The sequence below is a fragment of the Colias philodice genome, chromosome 11, assembly GCF_061535455.1.
Source record: "Colias philodice isolate Cphi_HAF_F1 chromosome 11, ilColPhil1 Martin Lab GWU primary, whole genome shotgun sequence".
NCBI classification, from domain to species: domain Eukaryota; kingdom Metazoa; phylum Arthropoda; class Insecta; order Lepidoptera; family Pieridae; genus Colias; species Colias philodice.
The window spans coordinates 4,104,803-4,125,909 of NC_143096.1; the positions used below are offsets into that span (position 1 = coordinate 4,104,803).

Here is a 21,107-nt window from a genome sequence, read left to right on the forward strand (position 1 = left end):
ATTCTACTGCAAACTTTGACACTCGCGCACTGATTTGTCAACTAATCGGGCGATCAGTTCAGGTGCCTAGCATTGTATGGCGGGGAGAGCGCGCTATGTACGGAATGACACGTCCGTTCTGTCGTGCATCGCGTCATTTATGCACTAGTTGGCCAACTGGTCCTGTCGTTCGGGCATGGACGGGACTGGAGGACTGAACGACCAATGAGGCAGACCAATTTGTGTGTATTGCGTCTATACACGTACTTTGAATGTGAGCGTAAACACAGTGGAGGGGCGTTCATTTTTAGATTAGACAATCTCTACCTACTCTTACTTATTATTACTTTAATATTCCTTTTTTTATCAACACTATAGTACCCTTTCAGAGAAAAACTTGAAGTAGGAGTCATTTTTAATTATCGAAGGAGCTTTTGCTAATTGACTTGCTACGCCTATTTTTGGTACGATGTTGTTGAGTATACAGAAGTATGTCTAATATACTTGTACTTGTACGAGTACGTATACCCTAAGTTTCCTGAGCAGTTATTTTACTTAAACACCAGTCCTACAGGCTTGCAATACAAATTACCCTATTAAATTATTTTTTTTACAATCTAGATAGAACTCGAAATTTAAAAACTAGTACCTGTGACTAGTGCCTACCTGTCCCATTATTCAGTTTTTAAGGTTTTTATATTTATTTTGTGACAATTCTAGGATAATGATTATTAAAATAATTATAATGTAATAGATTGTACCAACTATCATATTTTGTATGGAAATAATTACGTTGCATAAAGTAGGTAAGTTAATTTCTACATGGTACCTATTTACGTTGGTCGTTGATATAGGCTTAAAGTGGTATCGTAGCTTTTAATTAAAAAAAAATAATGACAATTTTTTAGTTTCTCCTTTGTGAGTGTCTCCGAATTATAAAGGTTCACATTATTATTATAATATTATGCCCTTTAGCACTGAAGGATCACGTTCATATGTGGAAATTTTTTTTAAAATCGTTCCAATAAAAAAAAAAATTGTGGTCCAACTTTATGTTCTTATTAATTATACTTTAAATACAGTTTTTTTCTAGTAACAGAAGTGTACCTAGTCTATAATAGATGGGCTAATATTATTATCCCTTTAAATCTGTAACTTACTCATATTCTTTAACTCAATCACTCACCCTGTTTAATACATAGGTACCTATACCTAATGGTGGAAACAGTATGAAAACCGGTTAATTATTAACGGGATATTGTAAGAAACTAGCTTGTTAATAATATTATCAGATATACTCTTTGAACAACATTTCAGTAATTCGCAATTTGATAGATTTGCCAATTGCGTGTTTCGTTTTTTTTATCCTTATACAGCTTGAAAGCTACCGTAGGCCTACTTTTTCGTAAACTGCGTAGTGCAATATTAAATAGCCTACGAACAAACAAATATTAAAAATATTGATTCATAGTTTCTGTAACCACCTCAAATACGATCACGATTGCTTATACTTTCCTAAATAACGAATGCTATAAAACCGCATTGACTTTAGTTTAAGCTACAGTATCGCAGGCAACTCTGTAGAAGATATTTATATTTACAGTACAAAATAACTTCAAAACAAAATGGCTTTATTTTATAAGGTAGGCAAATTTAATTATTTTTTAAATGGTGAATATGCATAGGTAGTATACATTTTGTTAGAAATAAAAATAAAATATTGTAATATTCCTAAAACTAGATAATAATTTACGTTACATCAATAGAATATTTAGATCGTCTAAAAATAAATTATAACATCCCTATATTTTTTAATTGGCAGAACAAAAAAAAATTAATTAATACGAACGTTACTTCATCTTCGTCAATTATGTCGTTAGTGAAAAAAAGTTCAAAGTGCTATTCAACTTTTCAGTGTCACTGTTTCTCTTGAGTAATAGATCAGCACCTGACCGTGAAGGTCGCCCCACTTCTTGCCATTACGGTGCTACGTTGACAATTACGATATTTGATGAAAGTGAAGCAAATTCATATTATTTTTCAATGAAAGAAAAGTAACAATAATAACAATCAATTTACAGTAAAAATGTTGCCACAAGTGTTGATACCGTCATTGGCTATTATAAACTGCATACAGTAGCTAAGGTTTTCAAACTGCATTGATTATTCGGATGCTATAAAAGTACTAAACTGGCTTGGACGAGTCTCTTGCGAGTATCTTGCATGCGATCAAGCGTGAACCGTCTAGCTCGATTCAAAAACCAAATAAAACTTTTTTCAGACATCAATTTTGTTCGCAATTTGTTCGAGTGCGCTGTCAAATCACCCGCCTTCCGGCTACTCATATAACCGCTTCAGTGGTCCAGTTAGCGGGAAAATTATTGAAGTACAAGTACCGGCAGCGCATGGAGTACCTGCACAACAACATGCGGATTACGGCTACGATCACCAGACGGGCAAGATCAACCCAGAAACAGCTAAATATGATCGATTGAAGACCGTCGACTATGTGGTAAGTAATAAGTATACTCGGTAGTTATTTTTGTGGCAGATATATTTTGTTAACTGCAGATAAACAAGAAATTATTATTTTTTTAAGTTTGACAGTGAAAATAAGTTGAATTAGTTTGCGTTCTGGGCTTTGTAATGTTTACCCCTTTTTATCAAAAAAGGGAAAAAAAAGTTTTCTGGTCAATAAGTAAATATTGTTTTCTAGGCGAAACCAGACTACCATTATGCATATGGAGTAGATGATCCCCATACAGGCAACCAACAGAACCACAAAGAATTCAGAGACGGTGACGTTGTTCATGGTGAATACTCTCTTGTTGAACCTGACGGTTCCTTGAGATTAGTCAAATATACTGCTGATCCTAAAAACGGCTTCCAAGTGAGTATTTTAAATTTTACTTCTATAAAAGTTTTTTTAGTAACTAATAGTGCTTCCATAGGTATTAGCTTTTTGAAATATAATAGATTTTGTAGATAATTAGATACCTACTACTAATGAATATTCAATCCAAATGACATCGTTAAAAATAATAATTTTGGTAGTAACGAATTGTCGTTCGTTTAACTGTCGTCGTATAAGTATTGACTTATAGGATTTTGCAGCATTCTTTGTAAGAAAAATGTCGTCCAAAAATGTACATAATACAATATTAACTCTTAACTCTTTTATACAATATTAACATTGAAATTATATCTTTCAGGCGACAGTACATAAGCAACAAGCGGCGCATCCACTGCCGCAGCCTGCCCAGTATTCACACCAAAAAAGAGAAGAAGACAGCAACGACTATTAGTTCATAAATTAAAATACCTCAGGATTTATCGTTAGTAAGATAGTTTTATTTATTTAATTGTTAAATAAAAATAATGAAAATAAACAACCTGTTTTATTAATAATAAATTGTTATAAAATTAAACACGGTAATAAATAAATTAATTAATTAATAGATAGATAGTAGACTATTTAAAATCTATAAAGTTATTTGAATATTTTCTGCAACGTTTCAACGGAAAAAGGAAAAACGATTGTATGCGTAGTTTCGCCAGCAATCATTTGTAGAGATTGTAAATAGCGGAGCTGTAAACAAAATTTAAGTCGTTATTGTTGAAATATAACGTGTTAAGGTAATAGTCTTATACCTAAGATTTAATCTTTATCAATAATTATAGTAATGATTTAACTGTTATAGACATATATATTCATATTTAACAAAAATTAGGACAATTTATATCTAATTTTCCAAAATCGTTCACAAAAAAGGGGTTTTATATGTGGTGATATAAATCAACAAGTTTTTCAGATTTCTCATGGAAGGCCCGACATTCATGGTAAACATTTGTTCAGCAATAAAGTTGTAACGAAATGTTGAAGAGTTTCTGTCAGTAGGTATGTTGCTAGCAATACTACGCGTATTCAGCGATGCGTGTTGCAATGTTCTCGCCAACATCAACATAAACAAAGTTTTCAGCAACACTATTGATCAATTGCCGGTCAAAAAATGCTTAGAGGCTTTAAAGTACGCGGTGTGGATTAAATTGTTTGTAATAATGTAATCTTACCTGTATACACATAGGATTATCCATTAATAAGGTTGTGGCTAATTGAAGGCTTTTCGTTGCCTCAATTTCAGCTTTCGCTACGATAATTTTTGCGTTTGCTAATCTAGTCGATTCTGCTTCAGCGGCCATTGCCTTTTGCAATTGCAATGGTAATCTAATATCTTTTCTAGAAACAAAAATATTTCCACATAAACACCATGATAACAAATGTTTGTTTCATATTTGTAAGTGCCGAAAAAACTTACATCTCTACTTTAACAACTTTAACTCCCCATTCTTTGGTCGTATTCTTCATAAGTTCAAACACTTGGCGACTAATTGCTGGCCTATTAACTAATAGTTCACTGAGGTTAGTAGTTCCTAAAGCGTTGCGAAGCGTCGTTGAGGCCAAAAATTGGGTAGCAATTCTAAAAACATGTAAATCATTGTCATACAGATGTATAATAATTATTGAAGTAATTAAAGATAAAAATTATAAAATTTACTTGTAATTTGCGACATTAATAACTGCCCAAACAGGCTCAATAACTTTGTAGAAGACAACTGCATCTACCGAAACGGTCAGAGAGTCCTTCGTTAGCGCCTGTAAAATGGTATGATATATTGTTTGCTGCTTTCCTAGTGGCTTCTGATTAGCTCTTCGTTAGCGTAATACATGAGAAGCCAGAGCTCATAATATGATTATTTCAGTACAAGAGGTCAATCTAATTGCATTGTTACACCCAGTGAATGCTCAAACTTACCTCTTGAGGTGGTACCTCATAACATAATGTTCTTAGGTCTATAAATTTTACTGAATCTACACAAGGAAGATAAAATAATAGACCGGGCCCAAATGGTCGGTTCTTATGTACTTTCCCATTTCTCAGAATAACAGCTCTTTCAAACTGCCGACTGACCTTAAATTATATTGTGATATGAAAATCAATCTACGCCGTTATTAAACAATAAATCAAATACTTAGTTAAAACTTTACTTACCACAAAAATGCAAATCAATGATAAAGGAAATGCAATAACAACCAGAATAAGTGATAAAAATACTAAAAACTTCTCAATTAGTTTATCTTTTCCTGAAACCGAAAATTATTTTAAATAAACTAAATCAAAGTATATGTCTAATAGATGAGCAAGTAAATACCTATGTAGTTTTGAAAGCGTGGTCGTAATATTCTGGGAGAATTTTTCTCTACGTCTGGAATCGTGATCGGTGACGTTGATGGTAAATTATTATCACCATTCTTTTTAACAGTCTTTTCCCCATTTTCACTGGATAGTCTCATTTTTAAGTGAAAAAGTATTAAAAAAATCAAAATGTTCACAAATCTGACTTGGACTTTCCTCTATTTGACATTCTGAGAGTTCATAGACAGCATGAATTTAAACGAGGTTTTTACCACAGTTTTTACCATAGAAACAATTTTTAAATTTTATTGATGTGGTATTTCAATTGGGATGGGAAACAATACTGTTGTGCTTTGTTGTGCAGCGAGAGAATTTAAAGTCTGCAAATATCTGAGCTGAAAAAAATATCATTATAAGTAATCAGTTATGAACTGTGGACATAATATTAGTTTGTGATATTTACAAGCATCGTTTTGGGATGTTGCATCATAATTTTTGAGGCTTCCTTGAGATTTTCAGCTGCTTTTATTTCCCCTTCTGCTTCGATAATTTTTGCTTTTGCGATTCGAGTACCCTCAGCTTCTGCGGCCATTGCCTTTTGTAATTCAAAAGGTAACATTACATCCTTTCTGTGAATATCATTTAAGAGTTATGCTACCATTGGCGGTTAATGTGGATGAAGTAGAATACGGCTTGCTTTAAGATTATTTAATATAATAATTATTTTTGGGAATTCAAAAACAATTTAATAATAAAATGTGTACATTTCAACTCGTTCTACTCCAACCCCCCATTCGGCTGTTCCTTTATCTATTTCCTTTCTTAGGGCATCACTTATTAGCACTCTATTTGACAGCAGATCTGAAAGCGTGTATTGCCCTAAAATGTTCCTCAGTAACGCAACAGAAAGAATTTCAGTTGCACGTCTGTAAATAAATGAATACATTCATTATCAAGTTAGAGTCATTATTAAAGGCTCTAGACTTCTAAATTTCTAATACATTCGACTACTTTTTTGTCTCGAGAGCAGTGAGCAATAGGAGGACCACATGATCGAAAATGCTTTCTTAAAAATAAATGTTAAAAAATTTGATACTTGTGAGATTGAACATTCAGCAAGCTGCATAATGGATTCATGACATGATAATATACAACGGCATCAACGCTAACAGTTACAGAATCCTTTGTAAGAATCTGAAAGAAAATAATATAGAAAATATAAAGGACCTTTTTTTTAAGTGATTGATTCTTACCGACTAAAACCCCACTGTGTTCCGTCGAGCCGCTTTAATGATGGGGCCGTGGGTATTGGTTGGAATTCTTCCGCGACCCCCTAAATATAAAGGACCTACTATGCAGTAATATAATAATCGCTGATATCAGGAGAAAGGTGTCAAAAATAACTTCAGGTATACCTATGGCATGTTTCATTGAAAAACGATTCCAAATAATGCTTATTAGGTAATTCATAATATGTGCCCAAAAGCACACAAGTACGTAAGTATAATGAAACTATAATTACTTCTTGTGGAGGCAAATTAAATGATTGTGTTCTCATGTCTATGAAGACAACGCTGTCGGTACACGGTACAAGCCAGATGATGCCGGGCCCTGCGGGAGAGTCGCTTCTTACTCGACCAAAACGAAGTATTACTGCTCTCTTGTATTGTTTTACAACCTACAATGAATTCTTTAATAAATTGTAGTAGTTTAGTTTCTGTGTCTCTTTATCGATATGCTGAAAATTTGTAAATCCCTCAATTTATTTCTATTATTCAATTCAAGAATGTAAAAGAATACTTACTCTAAAACAAAATATTATAGCGAAAGGAAACACCACAAGAGTTAATATTGCGAATAAAGTAAAAATTCTTTCCAAAAGAGTCTCTTTGTGAATTTCTGTAATGTAAATATAAAGCTAGTTATTAACCTACATTATATTTACTGACTAAAGTAATAATAACTTCACCTGTAAGATCAATTTTTGATCTACCAGTTCTTATCATTTTGTAGGTCATAAAGAAATTACATAATATATATAAATCATAATAACATAAAAATATTCGTAGGTATTCTTGTTATTAGTGGAATAAATAATAGATTGGACACTATTATTGTCATTCAAACTGACTTTAGAACATAGCTAACTAAAAATTTTAAATAATCCATAAATAATCTCTTTTCAATCGGTAATGTACACAGAACCACAACAGAACAGTAAAGTAATGTAAATGTTTCAAAAGTTTTAGATGGCAAATAAAACAACGTATAAAAAATATAACAACATATATTTGTAAAAGTTTCGAATTTGACTAGATAAGACTAGGAGGATATTTACTCGTTATGTACAATATGTATTTTTTTTAATGTTGGATTTCGATACAGAACGATACGATACGATGTCGAAACCACGTCGAAACAAATCAAAACAGATCAAGGCAAACACAACCTTAGTTAATCTCTGTGGTTAATCTGAACATTGATTGTATGTTTTGAATTTTCCTTTACATAATACGTCTTTCTTTATAAAGTTCTTATAATACACTTAACATAAACATCTAATTAAAATTAAATAGGCAATTGTGAATGTGCTGCGCTTGGCCCGGCCCCGCCACTTAGGAAAGTTTTGAGAAAATCCATCGGGAAAGGGAATATTATCGTCGAGTTCTTTTCTGCTGATATTGTATTTAGAGATTGGAGATACCGCAGCTGAAACATAAACATGTGTATAAACATTTGTAAATTGTCTAAATTATCTCAATATTAAATACCTATAATATTTTTGTTTATTTGAAAAAGTTAGTAATATAATGTGGTGTAGAGTAAGAAAGAATTTAGAATTTAAGAACTAGTTTCATTGGTAAAAAAAACAGTCTCTACAAGACTCTACATTTCGATACATCAAATACTGGGTTATCTTAATAGAATAAAAAATGGTGCTTGTAAAAGTTTAACTGTAACTACATTATTGCCTGTAATAAATGAATAAAAGTTATAATAATTATTATCTAAAGTTATTTCAACCAAAAACTTTATTCCTAAATGTGACATATGTATGAATAATATAAAATAAATATACAAGTGACGCAAAATTACCTGTAAGGCCATAGGGTTATCAATCATAACCAGGGACGCCTCTCGCAAGGCCTTGGAAGCTTTGATTTCTCCCTCAGCAGCTATTATCTTCGCTCGAGCCTCGCGATCTGCCTCGGCCTCTGCGGCCATCGCACGTTGTAACTGTACTGGGAGCCGAACGTCCTTTCTGAAAAATTTATAAATATTTCAATTGCTTTTTTCTGAAGTAATCTTAAATACATACATTATTATGTAGATTAATGGAATGTTTCGTTCACAGAGTTGTAATGTATCTAAATCTGAATAAAATAATGTTATTTGATTTTTATTAAGGATTTTATAAGAAGCAAATAAAGTTAAATAATAAATATTAGTTTAATGCTTTCTCGTTTTCAATACAATCGGTAGATATTCCGCAAAATAACTATTACAATGCTGTAGTTATATATAAAGACATTTGAAGCGCTTATGCACAAAAAAGATTGCTGAAATTTGTTATGCAAATTTACTATCCAACAAAAGGAAAAACGATAACTCTATCTTAAAGTTTGATTATGGGTGGTACGGCGAATTATGCTGGTTTTAGTCCCGCCTAATGGTAGAGGTTTTTCTATTCTTCGAAATTAAATAAATAAATCATTTATTTTCATAAAATAATTTTACACATTAAAGTGACCTCAGGCCATCTTCCATTATTTCATTTACACAAACACGAAGAGATCAGTGAAAGTTTATATAAAATCAAAAATCAATCAAATTTACACGCAATTAAAACTATAAATCGATAATTTGTTCAGATAATGCAAGAAGTACGAACATTTCAACCCTCTCCACTTCCACTCCCCAAGGATCGGTTGCTTCGTCCAGGTTGGCTTGCATCATGTGGCTAATGGCTTCTCGGTCGGATAAGAGCTGAGCCAGATCTCGCATGCCCAAAACATTTCGAAGTGTTGTGGCAGCTAATAGACGAGTTGAAGCGCTGTTAATTGTATCAAAAGACCAAAATGAATAAAAAAAAACAATAAATCCTTCTAATGTAAATACTGACAGGCTAATTTTTTTATTCATATTAACTAGCGGTCCGCCCCGGCTTCGCCCGTGGTACATATTAAAAATAGATGTTGGCCGATTCTCAGACTTACCCGATATGCATAGAAAATTTCATGAGAATCGGTCCACCCTAGACCGGGAGATACTGACACAAAATTTCGAGTCATTTGTAACAGGATGGCGGTTCTACAGGGGTCTTAGTACGCAATGATAAAAAGAAAAATGATGGTGTGATCGCTGGTATCGGTGGTTTAGTCGCGTGGGCGTTAGCCGAACTCGTCGGAAAAATAGCGAAAGTCAAACGATTTGTAACACAAAAATTTTAGTATTTACCGATAGCCCATAAAAAAGAAGTAGGCGGTAGTGTCATGCCATACTTTTCCGGTGTGACTTACAGCCCGCCATACCGACGCGAATATGTTGATTTAAATAAAACAATTATTCAACCATTTGTACCAGGCTAACTTTTGCACAGGTAACCATCGTCGTGCAGCTATTTACGAAAATCGCCATGCCATACTTTTCGGACGATTCCAAATGGTCGCCATACCGCCGAAAATCTGCAAAAAAAATTTATGTCGCCAAATATTTTGTACCAGTATTGCATTTGGATTTTTGGAGAGTATTTGATAAAATGTGACCATTATTATATTTGCCATACTTCTAGTAGGGGGAAAAAGTGCTGTCATACTTGAAAAATTAATTTAGTATTAATTTATATAAGTGAAGATTTCCAACACCTAGATCTTTGAAATTTTGTATTTATATTCTTTGATCCTCAAACTTCCAGGAAAAATAAGTGCCATACTGTTACAAATCGTTTGACTTTCGCTATTTTCCGACGAGTTCGACTAACGCCCACGCGACTAAGCCGCCGGTACCAGCGTTCACACCATCATTTTTCTTTTTGTCATTGCGTACTAAGAACCCTGTAGAACCGCCATCCTGTTACAAATGACTCGAAATTTTGTGTCAGTATCTCCCGGTCTACCCGTTTCGGAGGAGTATGCAGACTAACATTGTGACACGAGAATTTTATATATAAGATTTCGGAGACATGGTTTGATGAATGATTTTATACGGGACGAATGAAATATATTTATAGTGGAGTATCTATACAATAAGTAATTTATTCTCCTTCATCCTATTTCCGTAGTATGTACGAGGCTTTAAATCAGGTGGATTGCTTACGTGATACAATTTAGATAGAGCGGTAACTAACGGTAATTGCCAGGTTCTATTAAATTTTTGATTAATTATAGAACCTATGATGATCTAAAGGGCAAGAGGTTTCTAATTTATATTATTTATATGTTATACAATTAAAAATTAGATTTCAAACTGTGCTAATACAAAAGTTAACTCACCTATAATCGGCAACTCTGACGACGGCATTCAAGGGCTCCTTTATTCTATAATATACAACAGCATCTACAGCTACGGTAACTGAATCTCTTGTCAAAACCTTAAAAAAATAAAATTAAAGCTTTTTTATTAACTCTATATACCTGTCTATCTTCTTCTAGATACATATAGTTCTTCCTTAAATTTCTCACAGAATAGACAAAAAAATAGGCAATATAAACGTAATCGGCTTTTTCTGTAAAAAATGTTATAAACATTATTATAGCCTACTTAATTAACAACCGAGAAAACCAATAATACAATTGTTATCCACGGAATAGTACACATATATCTACTCGCTTATAAAATATCATAAATTTCCGATCACAGCTGAATTTTGTAAGCGTAAATGTTGATTTAAATCCAATGTATTATTCCCGGGCATCAATCCGTTAGACAAATGAGGTCGCCGCTGCGCGATGTCTGTTAGCAATTTCAGATATATTCGACATGTTTAAATAAACATTTGTTCACATAAAATTAATATGTCGTATATTTAAAATTAGGATTTAGGGTTAAATTGTAAATGTTGTAGCTCTTTTGAAAATACGATACAAATTAAGATTAATCAATAAGTAAAACGTCCAGTTTTGATAAACGTTAGATCTAGTCCTAATATACATATAAAGGCAATACCTGACCCTGACACTCCTAAATACAAGATAACATACAGAAGAAAGAACAAGAGAATGTGATGTAGTTCTACTTGAAAAAGATGACTAATTCGCGCGACTAGAGTTATAATCTTCGTATGATATTAATAGACGTTTTATTAGTTTTCTCCAGACAATTGGTTTACATCGAACAATTGTTTGTTCGTCGTAAAACTTTGATTGACGGTTTACAGCCGCATCAATTAAATGCGAGCGGCATTTAGGTTAACTGTTTTCAATACCAATGCCTCACTGGCCATGTGGCGTTATATTTCAAAAATAATACGATACAATTGCTGAATGAAAGATTGAGTTATTGTTATTTATAAAGAATTATACTGCAATAAACTATGGCTAATTGAGTGTTTATGTATGAAGCACAATGTTAATAGTTTATATATTGATAGTATCTTGTGTTAAAGATAGGCACAAGGAATAAACGAGAATACCTAGATGAGAAAATAATTTACGAGACATTTATGATTCGTTTAATAGTGAAAATTTTGTTTGTAATATTGTGACTCTATTTTTGGCAATGGGAAGTTTCCAGTGTAAACTCTTATAGTTAAAATTGAATTATGAAACATTTTTGTATTATCTGATGCAAGTTCAATCAAAATTCCATTGAAGTGCGGGTTACTAAACCGTAACGGTCGGTGATTTATATTTGTCAACAAAATAACGATCGCAAAGAGGAAACATTTCAACGAATGTTTATCTAGTCACTATTAAAGGTAAAATTAATATAGTAAAATAGTTTTTATACTTTTTATGAATAACTAAGATGAAAATGTAAAAATGATATTGGATTTACATACTTCTTGAGGAGGAACATCAAATGAGACAGTACGAAGATCAACTTTTCTGTAAGTGTCGATGCAAGGTAGGACGAAAAATAATCCTGGTCCTCTCGCACCACCTTTTCGTAATCTGCCGAGGCGGAATATAACAGCTCTTTCAAATTCTTGCACTACCTAAAATGGAGCATTAAGAAGGTATTCTAAAGTTCCGTGACCTCATACGCCTCTTAATTGGATTCTGTCATAATCTCTACCACAAAGATAAGTGGTAGAGATTGTAGAGACACTCATCTGAATAATTAAGTGTTCAGAATAAAATATAGTCATTTTGGCATCAAACAAATATTATTTTCTACATTTTAAATAGGTTTAAATTATTCAAATTGAAGTAATATTATTATAAAAGAGTTACAATTATAAAATATTCAATGGATACAAAGGAAAAATAAAAACAAAAAATTCTTACCTTAAAACATTCAAACAACGAAAAGGGAAAAGTAATGATGACTAGAAGGAATGACATTAAAGTGGCGAACCTCTCAACACAACCCGCTGCTTCTGGATTGGCTATCGAAAACAATCATCATATTAAAATACATTTCTCCGATATTACACTATAAGCGAAGAAACGAATTGACGTAACCGATTTAGTTTGATTTATTGGATGCAGTTCTGCGCGCGTATGCGATGCTGTTCGGACGATAAGATCCATAAATCTTCGCCGTATTTAATTCTCAAGTATTTCGTATGAAGATAATAATGCAGTTTGTTAAAAAATATGCTATCACGTTTAATATACATTCTTATAACTTACTTTTAGCCGTGTTAAAATGAAAAACATGAAGTCACTTACGCATCTGTATCGTAATAGCGCAAGAAGTACCCGTATCACAATCTAAAATATTTAAATGTTCTATTAATTGCCGATAATTCTGTTTTACATCAAATATTTGTCTTAAAGTTATTACTCACGCCTGGGCATTTCGTCTCGTCTAGCATTGTACGACCTAGCTTCTCTACTCATTGTGCAATGATTACGATCAATTAACTTCTACGGAGAAAGTAATGATTTACGTTCATAACAGTGTATAACTCAGCCAACGATCACAGACTGCGCTGACATACAGACTAACTTACTGTCAGAAGAGACCGCTTGTTTACACGACCCAAAAACAACATCGTTTCCAACTAAAAATATCAATTACAATACGATTCGAAGTAAGCGATAAATCGTCGAATTAGTTGCGTTTAAAATTTATTTACGTATTTCGAGGTAGCACTCCACTTCGCCCGAGTCCTTGTCGTAGCAACCGAAATCCATTTGCAACGTACAATACGATGAGCGCATTGACCAGTTTGTGAATCAATCAATATTAAGTGCCCGCTGTCTGATCAATGCGGTGTCTATATCTGTACTAAGGTGGGCACAGAACATCATGATGGCGTTAAAAATAAATAAACAACGCACTTTCCATGTCGTCGCGATGCGCGGCCGCACAGGGCGCTCGGTGCTCCAGATTGTCGGCTTCGGCTATTGTGGCTTCCCTTCATGCATCATGCGAGGATGTTTGGATTAAAACCACACGATGAGTGTTTGTATTAAAGATAATCTATAATATCGACAAGATACAGACTTCATTAAACAAACGGACGCATCCAAGATATTTCTGGATTAGGTTAAGGCTCTTCATTAGATAAAAGCGGAAGGTGATACACCTTCACCTGGAGATTGTGGTGAACAAGAAGGTCGATTTAAATGTTAACGTTAATTTATGTGACAAATTTGTAAACAGAAAGAGGATCACAAGTAAACAACCGCTCTCGGATGGTATCCTAAATATCAACCATTAACTTAGTATAAGGCATGTATAAGGTCAGTTTACCGTATCTAACATTTATGGTACGTATCAATAACATAAACATAAAAATAAAACAAACATTGAACGTGTTACAATAATTTACTGTACTATAATATCGACTATACGTGTTTTTTTTAAATACAAGTTGATGTGCAAGTGTAATTCTTTAAAATATCAGTGTGATTAGTGCGAATAAACAATTTTTGTAACTATTTAATATCGATTAAATTGTTATGGCAGCTTTAACGTACAAGAACGGGAAGCCTTTACAGGAAGCACTCATATAAACTTTCCGATTTATATTCATTATCATGAATATAGTTTCAATACCACCAAAAATAGGTAATATCTATACTAATATTATAAAGAGGAAAGGTTTGTATGTATGGTTTTCACGCATAAACTACTGGACCGATTTTGATGAAATTTGGCACAGACAATCTTTAGACCCTGAGAAAGAACATAGGCTACCTTTTATTACGAAATATGTACCACGGGCGAAGCCGGGGCGGACCGCTAGTTAATAAAATATGAAGAAGAAGTATCCATGTCTTTATCTTTGGTACTTATTTACTTATCATAACCTGTTTAGAAACTATGTACTTTATGGTTGTTATATTAAAATTCACCCAAGTATGAGCACCGCCTGACCTTTTACGTGCTAAATTCGTTTCCGTTTGCCTCGTAGTGAATCTTCTCAGATATACACTTAAAAATTTAATCTCTTACTGTAAGAATATATACAATACTTGGAGTATCTCCTCCATTTTTGATGTTCGTTGTTAAATAACTATATATGTATATTATGTAACAGTTATTACGTACGGATGAATAGTAGTATTCAGGAGAGTTTTTTCTCGCATTTTCTAATGAATCCTGACTATTGTAATATACTTAGATAATATGTACCTATTTCAATATAGTGAATGTTACATTGTTCAGGAAATATTTAAATGTGGTGACTATAATATTTTCACAATGATAATACATTTAGTAACATTTCATTGTAAACAAAATAGATGAAAGAACAAAAATAGAATAATAAATATCCCGATCAGACAAAGGTTGCCGACCTAATGGTTATAAGGTTATGTAAACCAAATTTCAATTGACTTTCAATTGTTGTAATTGAATGATGTACATATTGTGATTCTAATATGCTCTGATAACAATACAATAACAATAGTCTAGACTGAGGAAGACTTACAAATTATGTTATATAATTGATAAACAAATATTGAATGAAAAGATAACTTTTAAATATTATACTGTATTCAATATTCTTTTCTTTTGTCAATCTTGTCTTATATTTCATATTATTTAGGTATTCATGTTACCTACTTATGATTATATCAGAGTAAACAGAAAACATATTACGATAAATAGTTAAATCCAGATATTAAAAAACGTGCGGATATTTTCAAAAGGTATTAGAAACAATCACATTATTACATTTCATGGCTATTCATAGGAGCTGTAGGTAGGTGTATATTATAGCATGACAAGGATTTTCATAAAATATTTCTCTATAAATCTAATATACTTAATCTCTTACTGTTGATAGAATACTCATCGATCTTGTATCATAGTATTTAGGTTATATCATACGTCTTGAATGCACCGAATTGGTTATTTCAACATATTATATTGCTGGTGCAGATAATTGTTTCATATACATACTATGATTTTCATTTTTTTTTATAAATGCAATAGACTGTGAAAATAATTATCTACATTATCCTTAGTTAATTTTTGAGTTGAACCTTTTATCATGTTTATTGTTTGTATTTTAGTTGGAATATTAAATAAAGTGGATTTTATTTCTTCAAACGAAATTAAATGTATTGATTAAAATATACTATGTTGAATAATTTTTGCGCTAGAAATATGTTCTATGCCTGTCAAGAAGCCAAGAACTTTACAACTTTCAGGTTATGGAGGGGCCCTTTAAATACTTAGGTATTGGAGGCTGTTTAGGCTAGAATAGAATTTAATATTACCGTGCGTGTGTGTTATTTTGGTGCCATGTTGGTGAGTAGAACTACATTATTATTTATTAGTTATTACGTATAACTGTGTGATATAAAAATATACGAATAACTTTTTGCAAGAAAGAAGCTTTTACGTCTTCTTTGTTAGTAATAAATTTTTGGTGATTGAAAAATGTATAATACTTACAATCCTACAATTTCTCTATTTCATACTGTTCTGTGAGTTGGATTATAATATAATTTTGGTTTCTTTCTCAATCTCTGATGTTACGACAATTGATTATGCTTTATCTAGGAATAAGTATCTTAAGTTAATGTTTGAATCTACGACCAACTATTGATTATATTACTACTACTATACTTATGTTTTAAATCGGGCTCATTACCCATATGGGTAATGAGCCAGGTTGTATGCGAAAGTATATACTTTCGCATATAAAATATTATAGCATTAAATATATTAATTAATATTATCGCATATAAAGTATTACGTATTCGCGTTTGGAAAGAATTTAATGTTCATATTTCTGTTTCAAATCTCCTAGCTTATAACGTTGTTAGCCTCTTTGGGAGCAGCAGTAGCAGTGCCCATTCAGTACAATGCTATTTATCATTCGCCAGCCGCCCTCCACGCACCAATACCTGTGCCCGTTGCTGTACCTAATGTAAGTTGTTTTTTTACTCTTCTGGATTTACACGAGCAAAAGAAATAGTCTATGTAACTCGAATATGTAGCTTTCTACTGGGGAAAGAATTTTTAAAATCGGTCCAGTAGTTTTTACATACATATAAAACACAAATTATTATATTAACTTTGGTAGCACGCATAGTCTAAAACTTTACAAATTATGAAACCTCGAGAACCACTATATTCATCTATTGATAAAAAAATGAATTGGCGCTATACTACAACGCGGTGGAGGACTTTGTTTTATAATACATATGTAGTGATAATATTTACTACATAAATGATTCAATGAAAAATTTCTCAATGAATTTATTAACGTATGATAAAGCGAAATTACACTGAATGAAGTCTCTTTGGCCTTTGGTAAAACCTGTTACGAATACGGCGACCTTTTACGATTATATTATATTGTACAGAGAATGAGCTGGCAACTTTGTATTGAAATTTTTTTGTTTTTTTTTTGTATCGTAAAGAAGTTTCATTCAACAATATTCTCGATAACCTATTTACTTGCTCCTGAAATGCATGTGAAATATACTGTAAAAGTGGAAATGAAACTTTACAGCTTATTATTCGGTGACTCTACATTGGACTTTTTAATAATTCAACTGAATTGTTTCATTAAATTTAAATTATCTAAAACTTTCAATGTAGTAGGTATACATAAAAGCTAGAATCTTCTTGTGTATACATACAAGATGCAAATATGTACTGAATATAATTTTGAACAAAATTAGAAAATCCCCTTTTTAATTTTCAATGTATACGGCAAGTGGTTATTTTTTGAAAGCGTTTACTCTTATGATCCAAATAACTCATTTATACAACACTAACACCGTAGTATATTATTATTAGTCTGTGGCCTGTGCTAACACTATAAATAAAAATATAGAAAATTTCATATCCCACTTTGCTCTATATCACAAAGAGGCATAAAAATTAATATGAGGATATCAATTAAATTTAATAAACTTGCTTTAAATGTTTATCTAGTCGTATCCAAGATATGCTTTCAATTATGGAGTTAAGGATCCTCACACTGGAGACATAAAATCTCAACAAGAGGAGAGAGATGGTGACGTCGTTAAAGGTTAGTGCTTTATTTGCTTATTTACAGTACATCTAGATGCTATATTTCGAGATCTTTATTGTGAGAGACTAGATATTTGATCTTTAAGAAGTTTACTGTTATTTGAAGCAGTTAAAAACTATGAAATATCAATATTTTAAATACCTAGTGTTTCCGTGGAGACTAAAGACGAAGCTCGGAAGCTCTCCCTTTCATCAGGGTTCATAAATAAACTTCCACTGGATTGTGCCTTTCACGGAAAATAGGAAATAAGAACATTAACGTTCAATTGAGGGATTCAATAATTAAGACGGTTTATTACTTGCACAAAATATTATCGTCTTGTCTTATTATAATAAGATCTAATCTTGTTATCTATGGAATGTTTACAGGAAGTTATTCACTAGTGGAGCCTGATGGATCTACACGAACTGTGTCTTATACAGCTGATGATCACAACGGTTTCAACGCAGTTGTTCATAAAACTGGCCATGCCGTACATCCAGTAAGATTTGATTTTTATCATTTAATCATATGAATCATCCAAATGTGAAAAATATAATTTACGTAAAAAAAGCTGAAATGCATTATTAGTTACATTATTTTAATTTAGTAACGTTTTAATTGAATTGGCTACAAAGATATATAACTACATAATATATTATGTACATAGAATTTTTTTAGAATAGCTAAAACGTGATTGTAACATAGATATATGCAGAGGTGGAACTGTGCGGGAAAATTTATGAATAAAAAATATAAAGAAGGATGTCGATACCCATTTTATTTATATATTCAATCTCATGCCATTTTCTATAAATTTATGTAAAATATAATAAATAAAATATACTATCTACTAATAAAACACCATTTTTGGCATAATTATAGAGTTTAATTAAACAAAGAATGTTCATATCGAAAATCTCCTTTCATTCATGACTTCCAAAATTGTAATCTTAAAGATACTTATCAATGGATTTATATTAATAAAATCTAGTAAAGGACAGTATTATGGACAAATAATATAATTTATAGGTTATAAATGCCTTCATTTTGCCCAAAAGTTATTTCAATTACGCCCACAGTTATTATTCAGTAAGATTATACAGGTTTTGAGATTTGTATCATAATTTATTAGCTATTCCTAGGTTACATTTTCAATTGATTACTAAATTGACTGTTTGTATTTATCGACATCAAATAGGAATTTACATAAGTTAGTCGTAACAGAAATACAATAGATACTGTTCGACAAATAAATTGTAATTCGGTTATTGTAATTTGTGTAATAGTCACGGAAAAGATCTTCAGTCACAAAAACTGTGAATGTAGTCACAATTAAGTAATTTCGAGTGTCATACAGATAATGTTTTTTATTTGGCACCGGTTGGCAAGATTTCACAAAGATTTCCAGATTATTGCAGTCTTGCTTAAACAAAGGCGCGTAAGGAAATTAACTAAGTCGTGATTTTCTAAATAGGCTTTGAATTGCGCTATTTTGTTTCGTTGTTTTTCTTAATTTGTTGTTTTCAACAAAATCCTATTTTTTATTATTATATATTTAGTTATTTTCAACAAAATCTATGTTTAAAGGAATATTTATATTTTAAAGTTAGAGAGTGTAGAGTTTTCTTTTACGCTTATATTAAAACTTGGTGTATATAGACTTTCATGTTTTATGATTTTTATTCATTTAATTGATAATTAGTGCATAAATAAGTGTAGTTATTCAGAATCTTAAATATATTAATATTACTTTTATTTTCAGATACCTGTACAAGTAGCGCCTATACATTATGCATCAGCCATCGGAGTATCTCCTTACGGCCTTCACTAATTCCTTACATAACTGTAATATCTTCACAGTTCCATAATTATTAAGCTAATTTAGGTATCTACTATAAAGACTCGCTTACATTTGGTATTTTTGCATTCTAAAATGATCTCAATTCTCAATATTCGAACCTTGTCCTGCATATCAGTTAAGAAAACTGAAAAAAAAAACACGCTTTATTTAGATAAATTTATAAAATTATTGTATAGTCACCTGTCCTTGATGAGTGTACAAAGTTTAAATTAAATTTGTTCGTTTATATTTGGTCAAACTTGAATTCAGTCGATTACACGTAAACATACACGTGAAGCTAATAAAAGCGTGTTAATATATAGCATAAGAATTGCATACAAGTGTTTACCCAGTGTAAAAGGAGCTTTACAGTGCTAGTATAGATTTATTATAATGTCTTAATTGCATTACGAACATGTGCTGTAATACCAAAACATTTACTTTCTACTAAACAACTCTATATGCTATTTATTTTTGTTTTACTGTTTAATTTTCACGGAAATGTATGATTTTATATTTTTATCAAAATGTTTATTTATATATTTTCATTGTAATCATTAATAATTAAATCTTATCTCAATAAAATAGAGGGATATCGTAGATTTTAATATAATGGTATGATGTGATTTGGTTACTTTTTATGTTACTAAGTTTTTAATATCTACCAATTTACGAGTTATTCATTGTATTAATTTAGTAGGTATTTTATTATTTATAATTCCTTGTATGATTAAACAATTAAATATTTATACGTTTCATTTGTTTTTAAGGTTTTTCCTACACACCACAATATTACATGAACACAGACCTACGTCATAACGAAATCATATTCGCAGAATTTCGTTCACGTACTCAACACAAAGGAGATCAAACTCAAACTCAAACTCAAACATTCATTTATTCAATTAGACTACTATTTAGTAGCACTTTCGAATCGTCATTACATATATTTTTAACATTTACCACCGATTCGGAAAGCAGTATCTATGGAGAAGAATCGGCAAGAAACTCCATAGTTGCTCTTTTAAAATAATGTCAATAAATTTACATAATATGTAACTTATATCTAACTACATAATATGCCAAAAAACTGTCCTGTGGTTTTTACGCGACAACCCTCCATGGGTCTTTATCGTCCATATATTATGAAATGAAAATATAGGACACGCAGAAGAAAAACCACAGAGAAAAACCCTCCAACCTATTCTCGGTCAAACAACTTGAAGTCATTACAATTTTAGGTCATTTTACTCCTCAATCATAAGGTAGCTTGATGACACCTGTCAACCTCCTTTTAGATAACAGTATGTGAAAATTATTTATATGGTGGTTATAAAAAAGCAATAACCAGGTTTAAAGGCTTGTTCCGTGTCAAGTAGGCAAAGTTCAATGACATTACGATGCTTATAAGGTGCACTGGGTTTATGGTCCATTAAAACTTCAATTTATTCGAAGCATAAAAGTCTAGAAAACATGCAAAGAAGATCATCATTGAATT

General features: G+C 31.7%; 5 protein-coding genes across 10 annotated transcripts in view; 2 read left to right on the top strand and 3 right to left on the bottom strand.

The window, feature by feature from the left end:
- The first annotated feature begins 1,548 nt into the window (after window positions 1-1,548).
- Window positions 1,549-3,317, top strand: LOC149484464 (uncharacterized). The gene is made up of 4 exons (XM_089700352.1): window positions 1,549-1,622; window positions 2,261-2,491; window positions 2,696-2,869; window positions 3,192-3,317. The coding sequence occupies exons 1-4, from the start codon at window positions 1,605-1,607 to the stop codon at window positions 3,282-3,284; spliced, it is 516 nt and encodes a 171-aa protein (XP_089556478.1). The 5' UTR covers window positions 1,549-1,604; the 3' UTR covers window positions 3,285-3,317.
- Window positions 3,318-3,469: 152 nt separating this feature from the next.
- Window positions 3,470-5,332, bottom strand: LOC149484465 (band 7 protein AGAP004871-like). The gene is made up of 7 exons (XM_089700722.1): window positions 5,191-5,332; window positions 5,031-5,122; window positions 4,794-4,949; window positions 4,536-4,633; window positions 4,296-4,457; window positions 4,051-4,216; window positions 3,470-3,568 (listed from the first exon to the last, which is right to left on the bottom strand). Exons 1-7 carry the CDS (start codon window positions 5,330-5,332, stop codon window positions 3,470-3,472), a joined length of 915 nt encoding a protein of 304 aa, XP_089556848.1.
- A 147-nt stretch (window positions 5,333-5,479) lies between these two features.
- Window positions 5,480-7,180, bottom strand: LOC149484466 (band 7 protein AGAP004871-like). Its single transcript, XM_089700750.1, has 7 exons — window positions 7,144-7,180; window positions 6,979-7,073; window positions 6,697-6,852; window positions 6,271-6,368; window positions 5,939-6,100; window positions 5,638-5,803; window positions 5,480-5,569 (listed from the first exon to the last, which is right to left on the bottom strand). Exons 1-7 carry the CDS (start codon window positions 7,178-7,180, stop codon window positions 5,480-5,482), a joined length of 804 nt encoding a protein of 267 aa, XP_089556876.1.
- A 263-nt stretch (window positions 7,181-7,443) lies between these two features.
- The window catches only part of LOC149484467 (band 7 protein AAEL010189-like), a 277,474-nt gene continuing 263,810 nt past the window's right edge, over window positions 7,444-21,107 (bottom strand). The window contains exons 1-8 of one of the 6 annotated variants that reach the window (XM_089700645.1): window positions 13,129-13,616; window positions 13,010-13,051; window positions 12,623-12,723; window positions 12,175-12,330; window positions 10,667-10,764; window positions 9,067-9,228; window positions 8,271-8,436; window positions 7,444-7,883 (exon numbers count right to left, since the gene is read on the bottom strand). In XM_089700645.1, coding sequence (XP_089556771.1) covers window positions 7,743-7,883; window positions 8,271-8,436; window positions 9,067-9,228; window positions 10,667-10,764; window positions 12,175-12,330; window positions 12,623-12,723; window positions 13,010-13,051; window positions 13,129-13,180 — 918 coding nt within the window. In that variant the 5' untranslated portion in view covers window positions 13,181-13,616 and the 3' untranslated portion in view covers window positions 7,444-7,742. The other 5 variants (XM_089700649.1, XM_089700647.1, XM_089700646.1 and 2 more) reach the window with 5 other exon arrangements.
- Window positions 15,926-20,365, top strand: LOC149484468 (cuticle protein 19-like). The gene is made up of 5 exons (XM_089700604.1): window positions 15,926-16,046; window positions 16,552-16,671; window positions 17,688-17,784; window positions 18,156-18,268; window positions 19,532-20,365. The coding sequence occupies exons 1-5, from the start codon at window positions 16,041-16,043 to the stop codon at window positions 19,598-19,600; spliced, it is 405 nt and encodes a 134-aa protein (XP_089556730.1). The 5' UTR covers window positions 15,926-16,040; the 3' UTR covers window positions 19,601-20,365.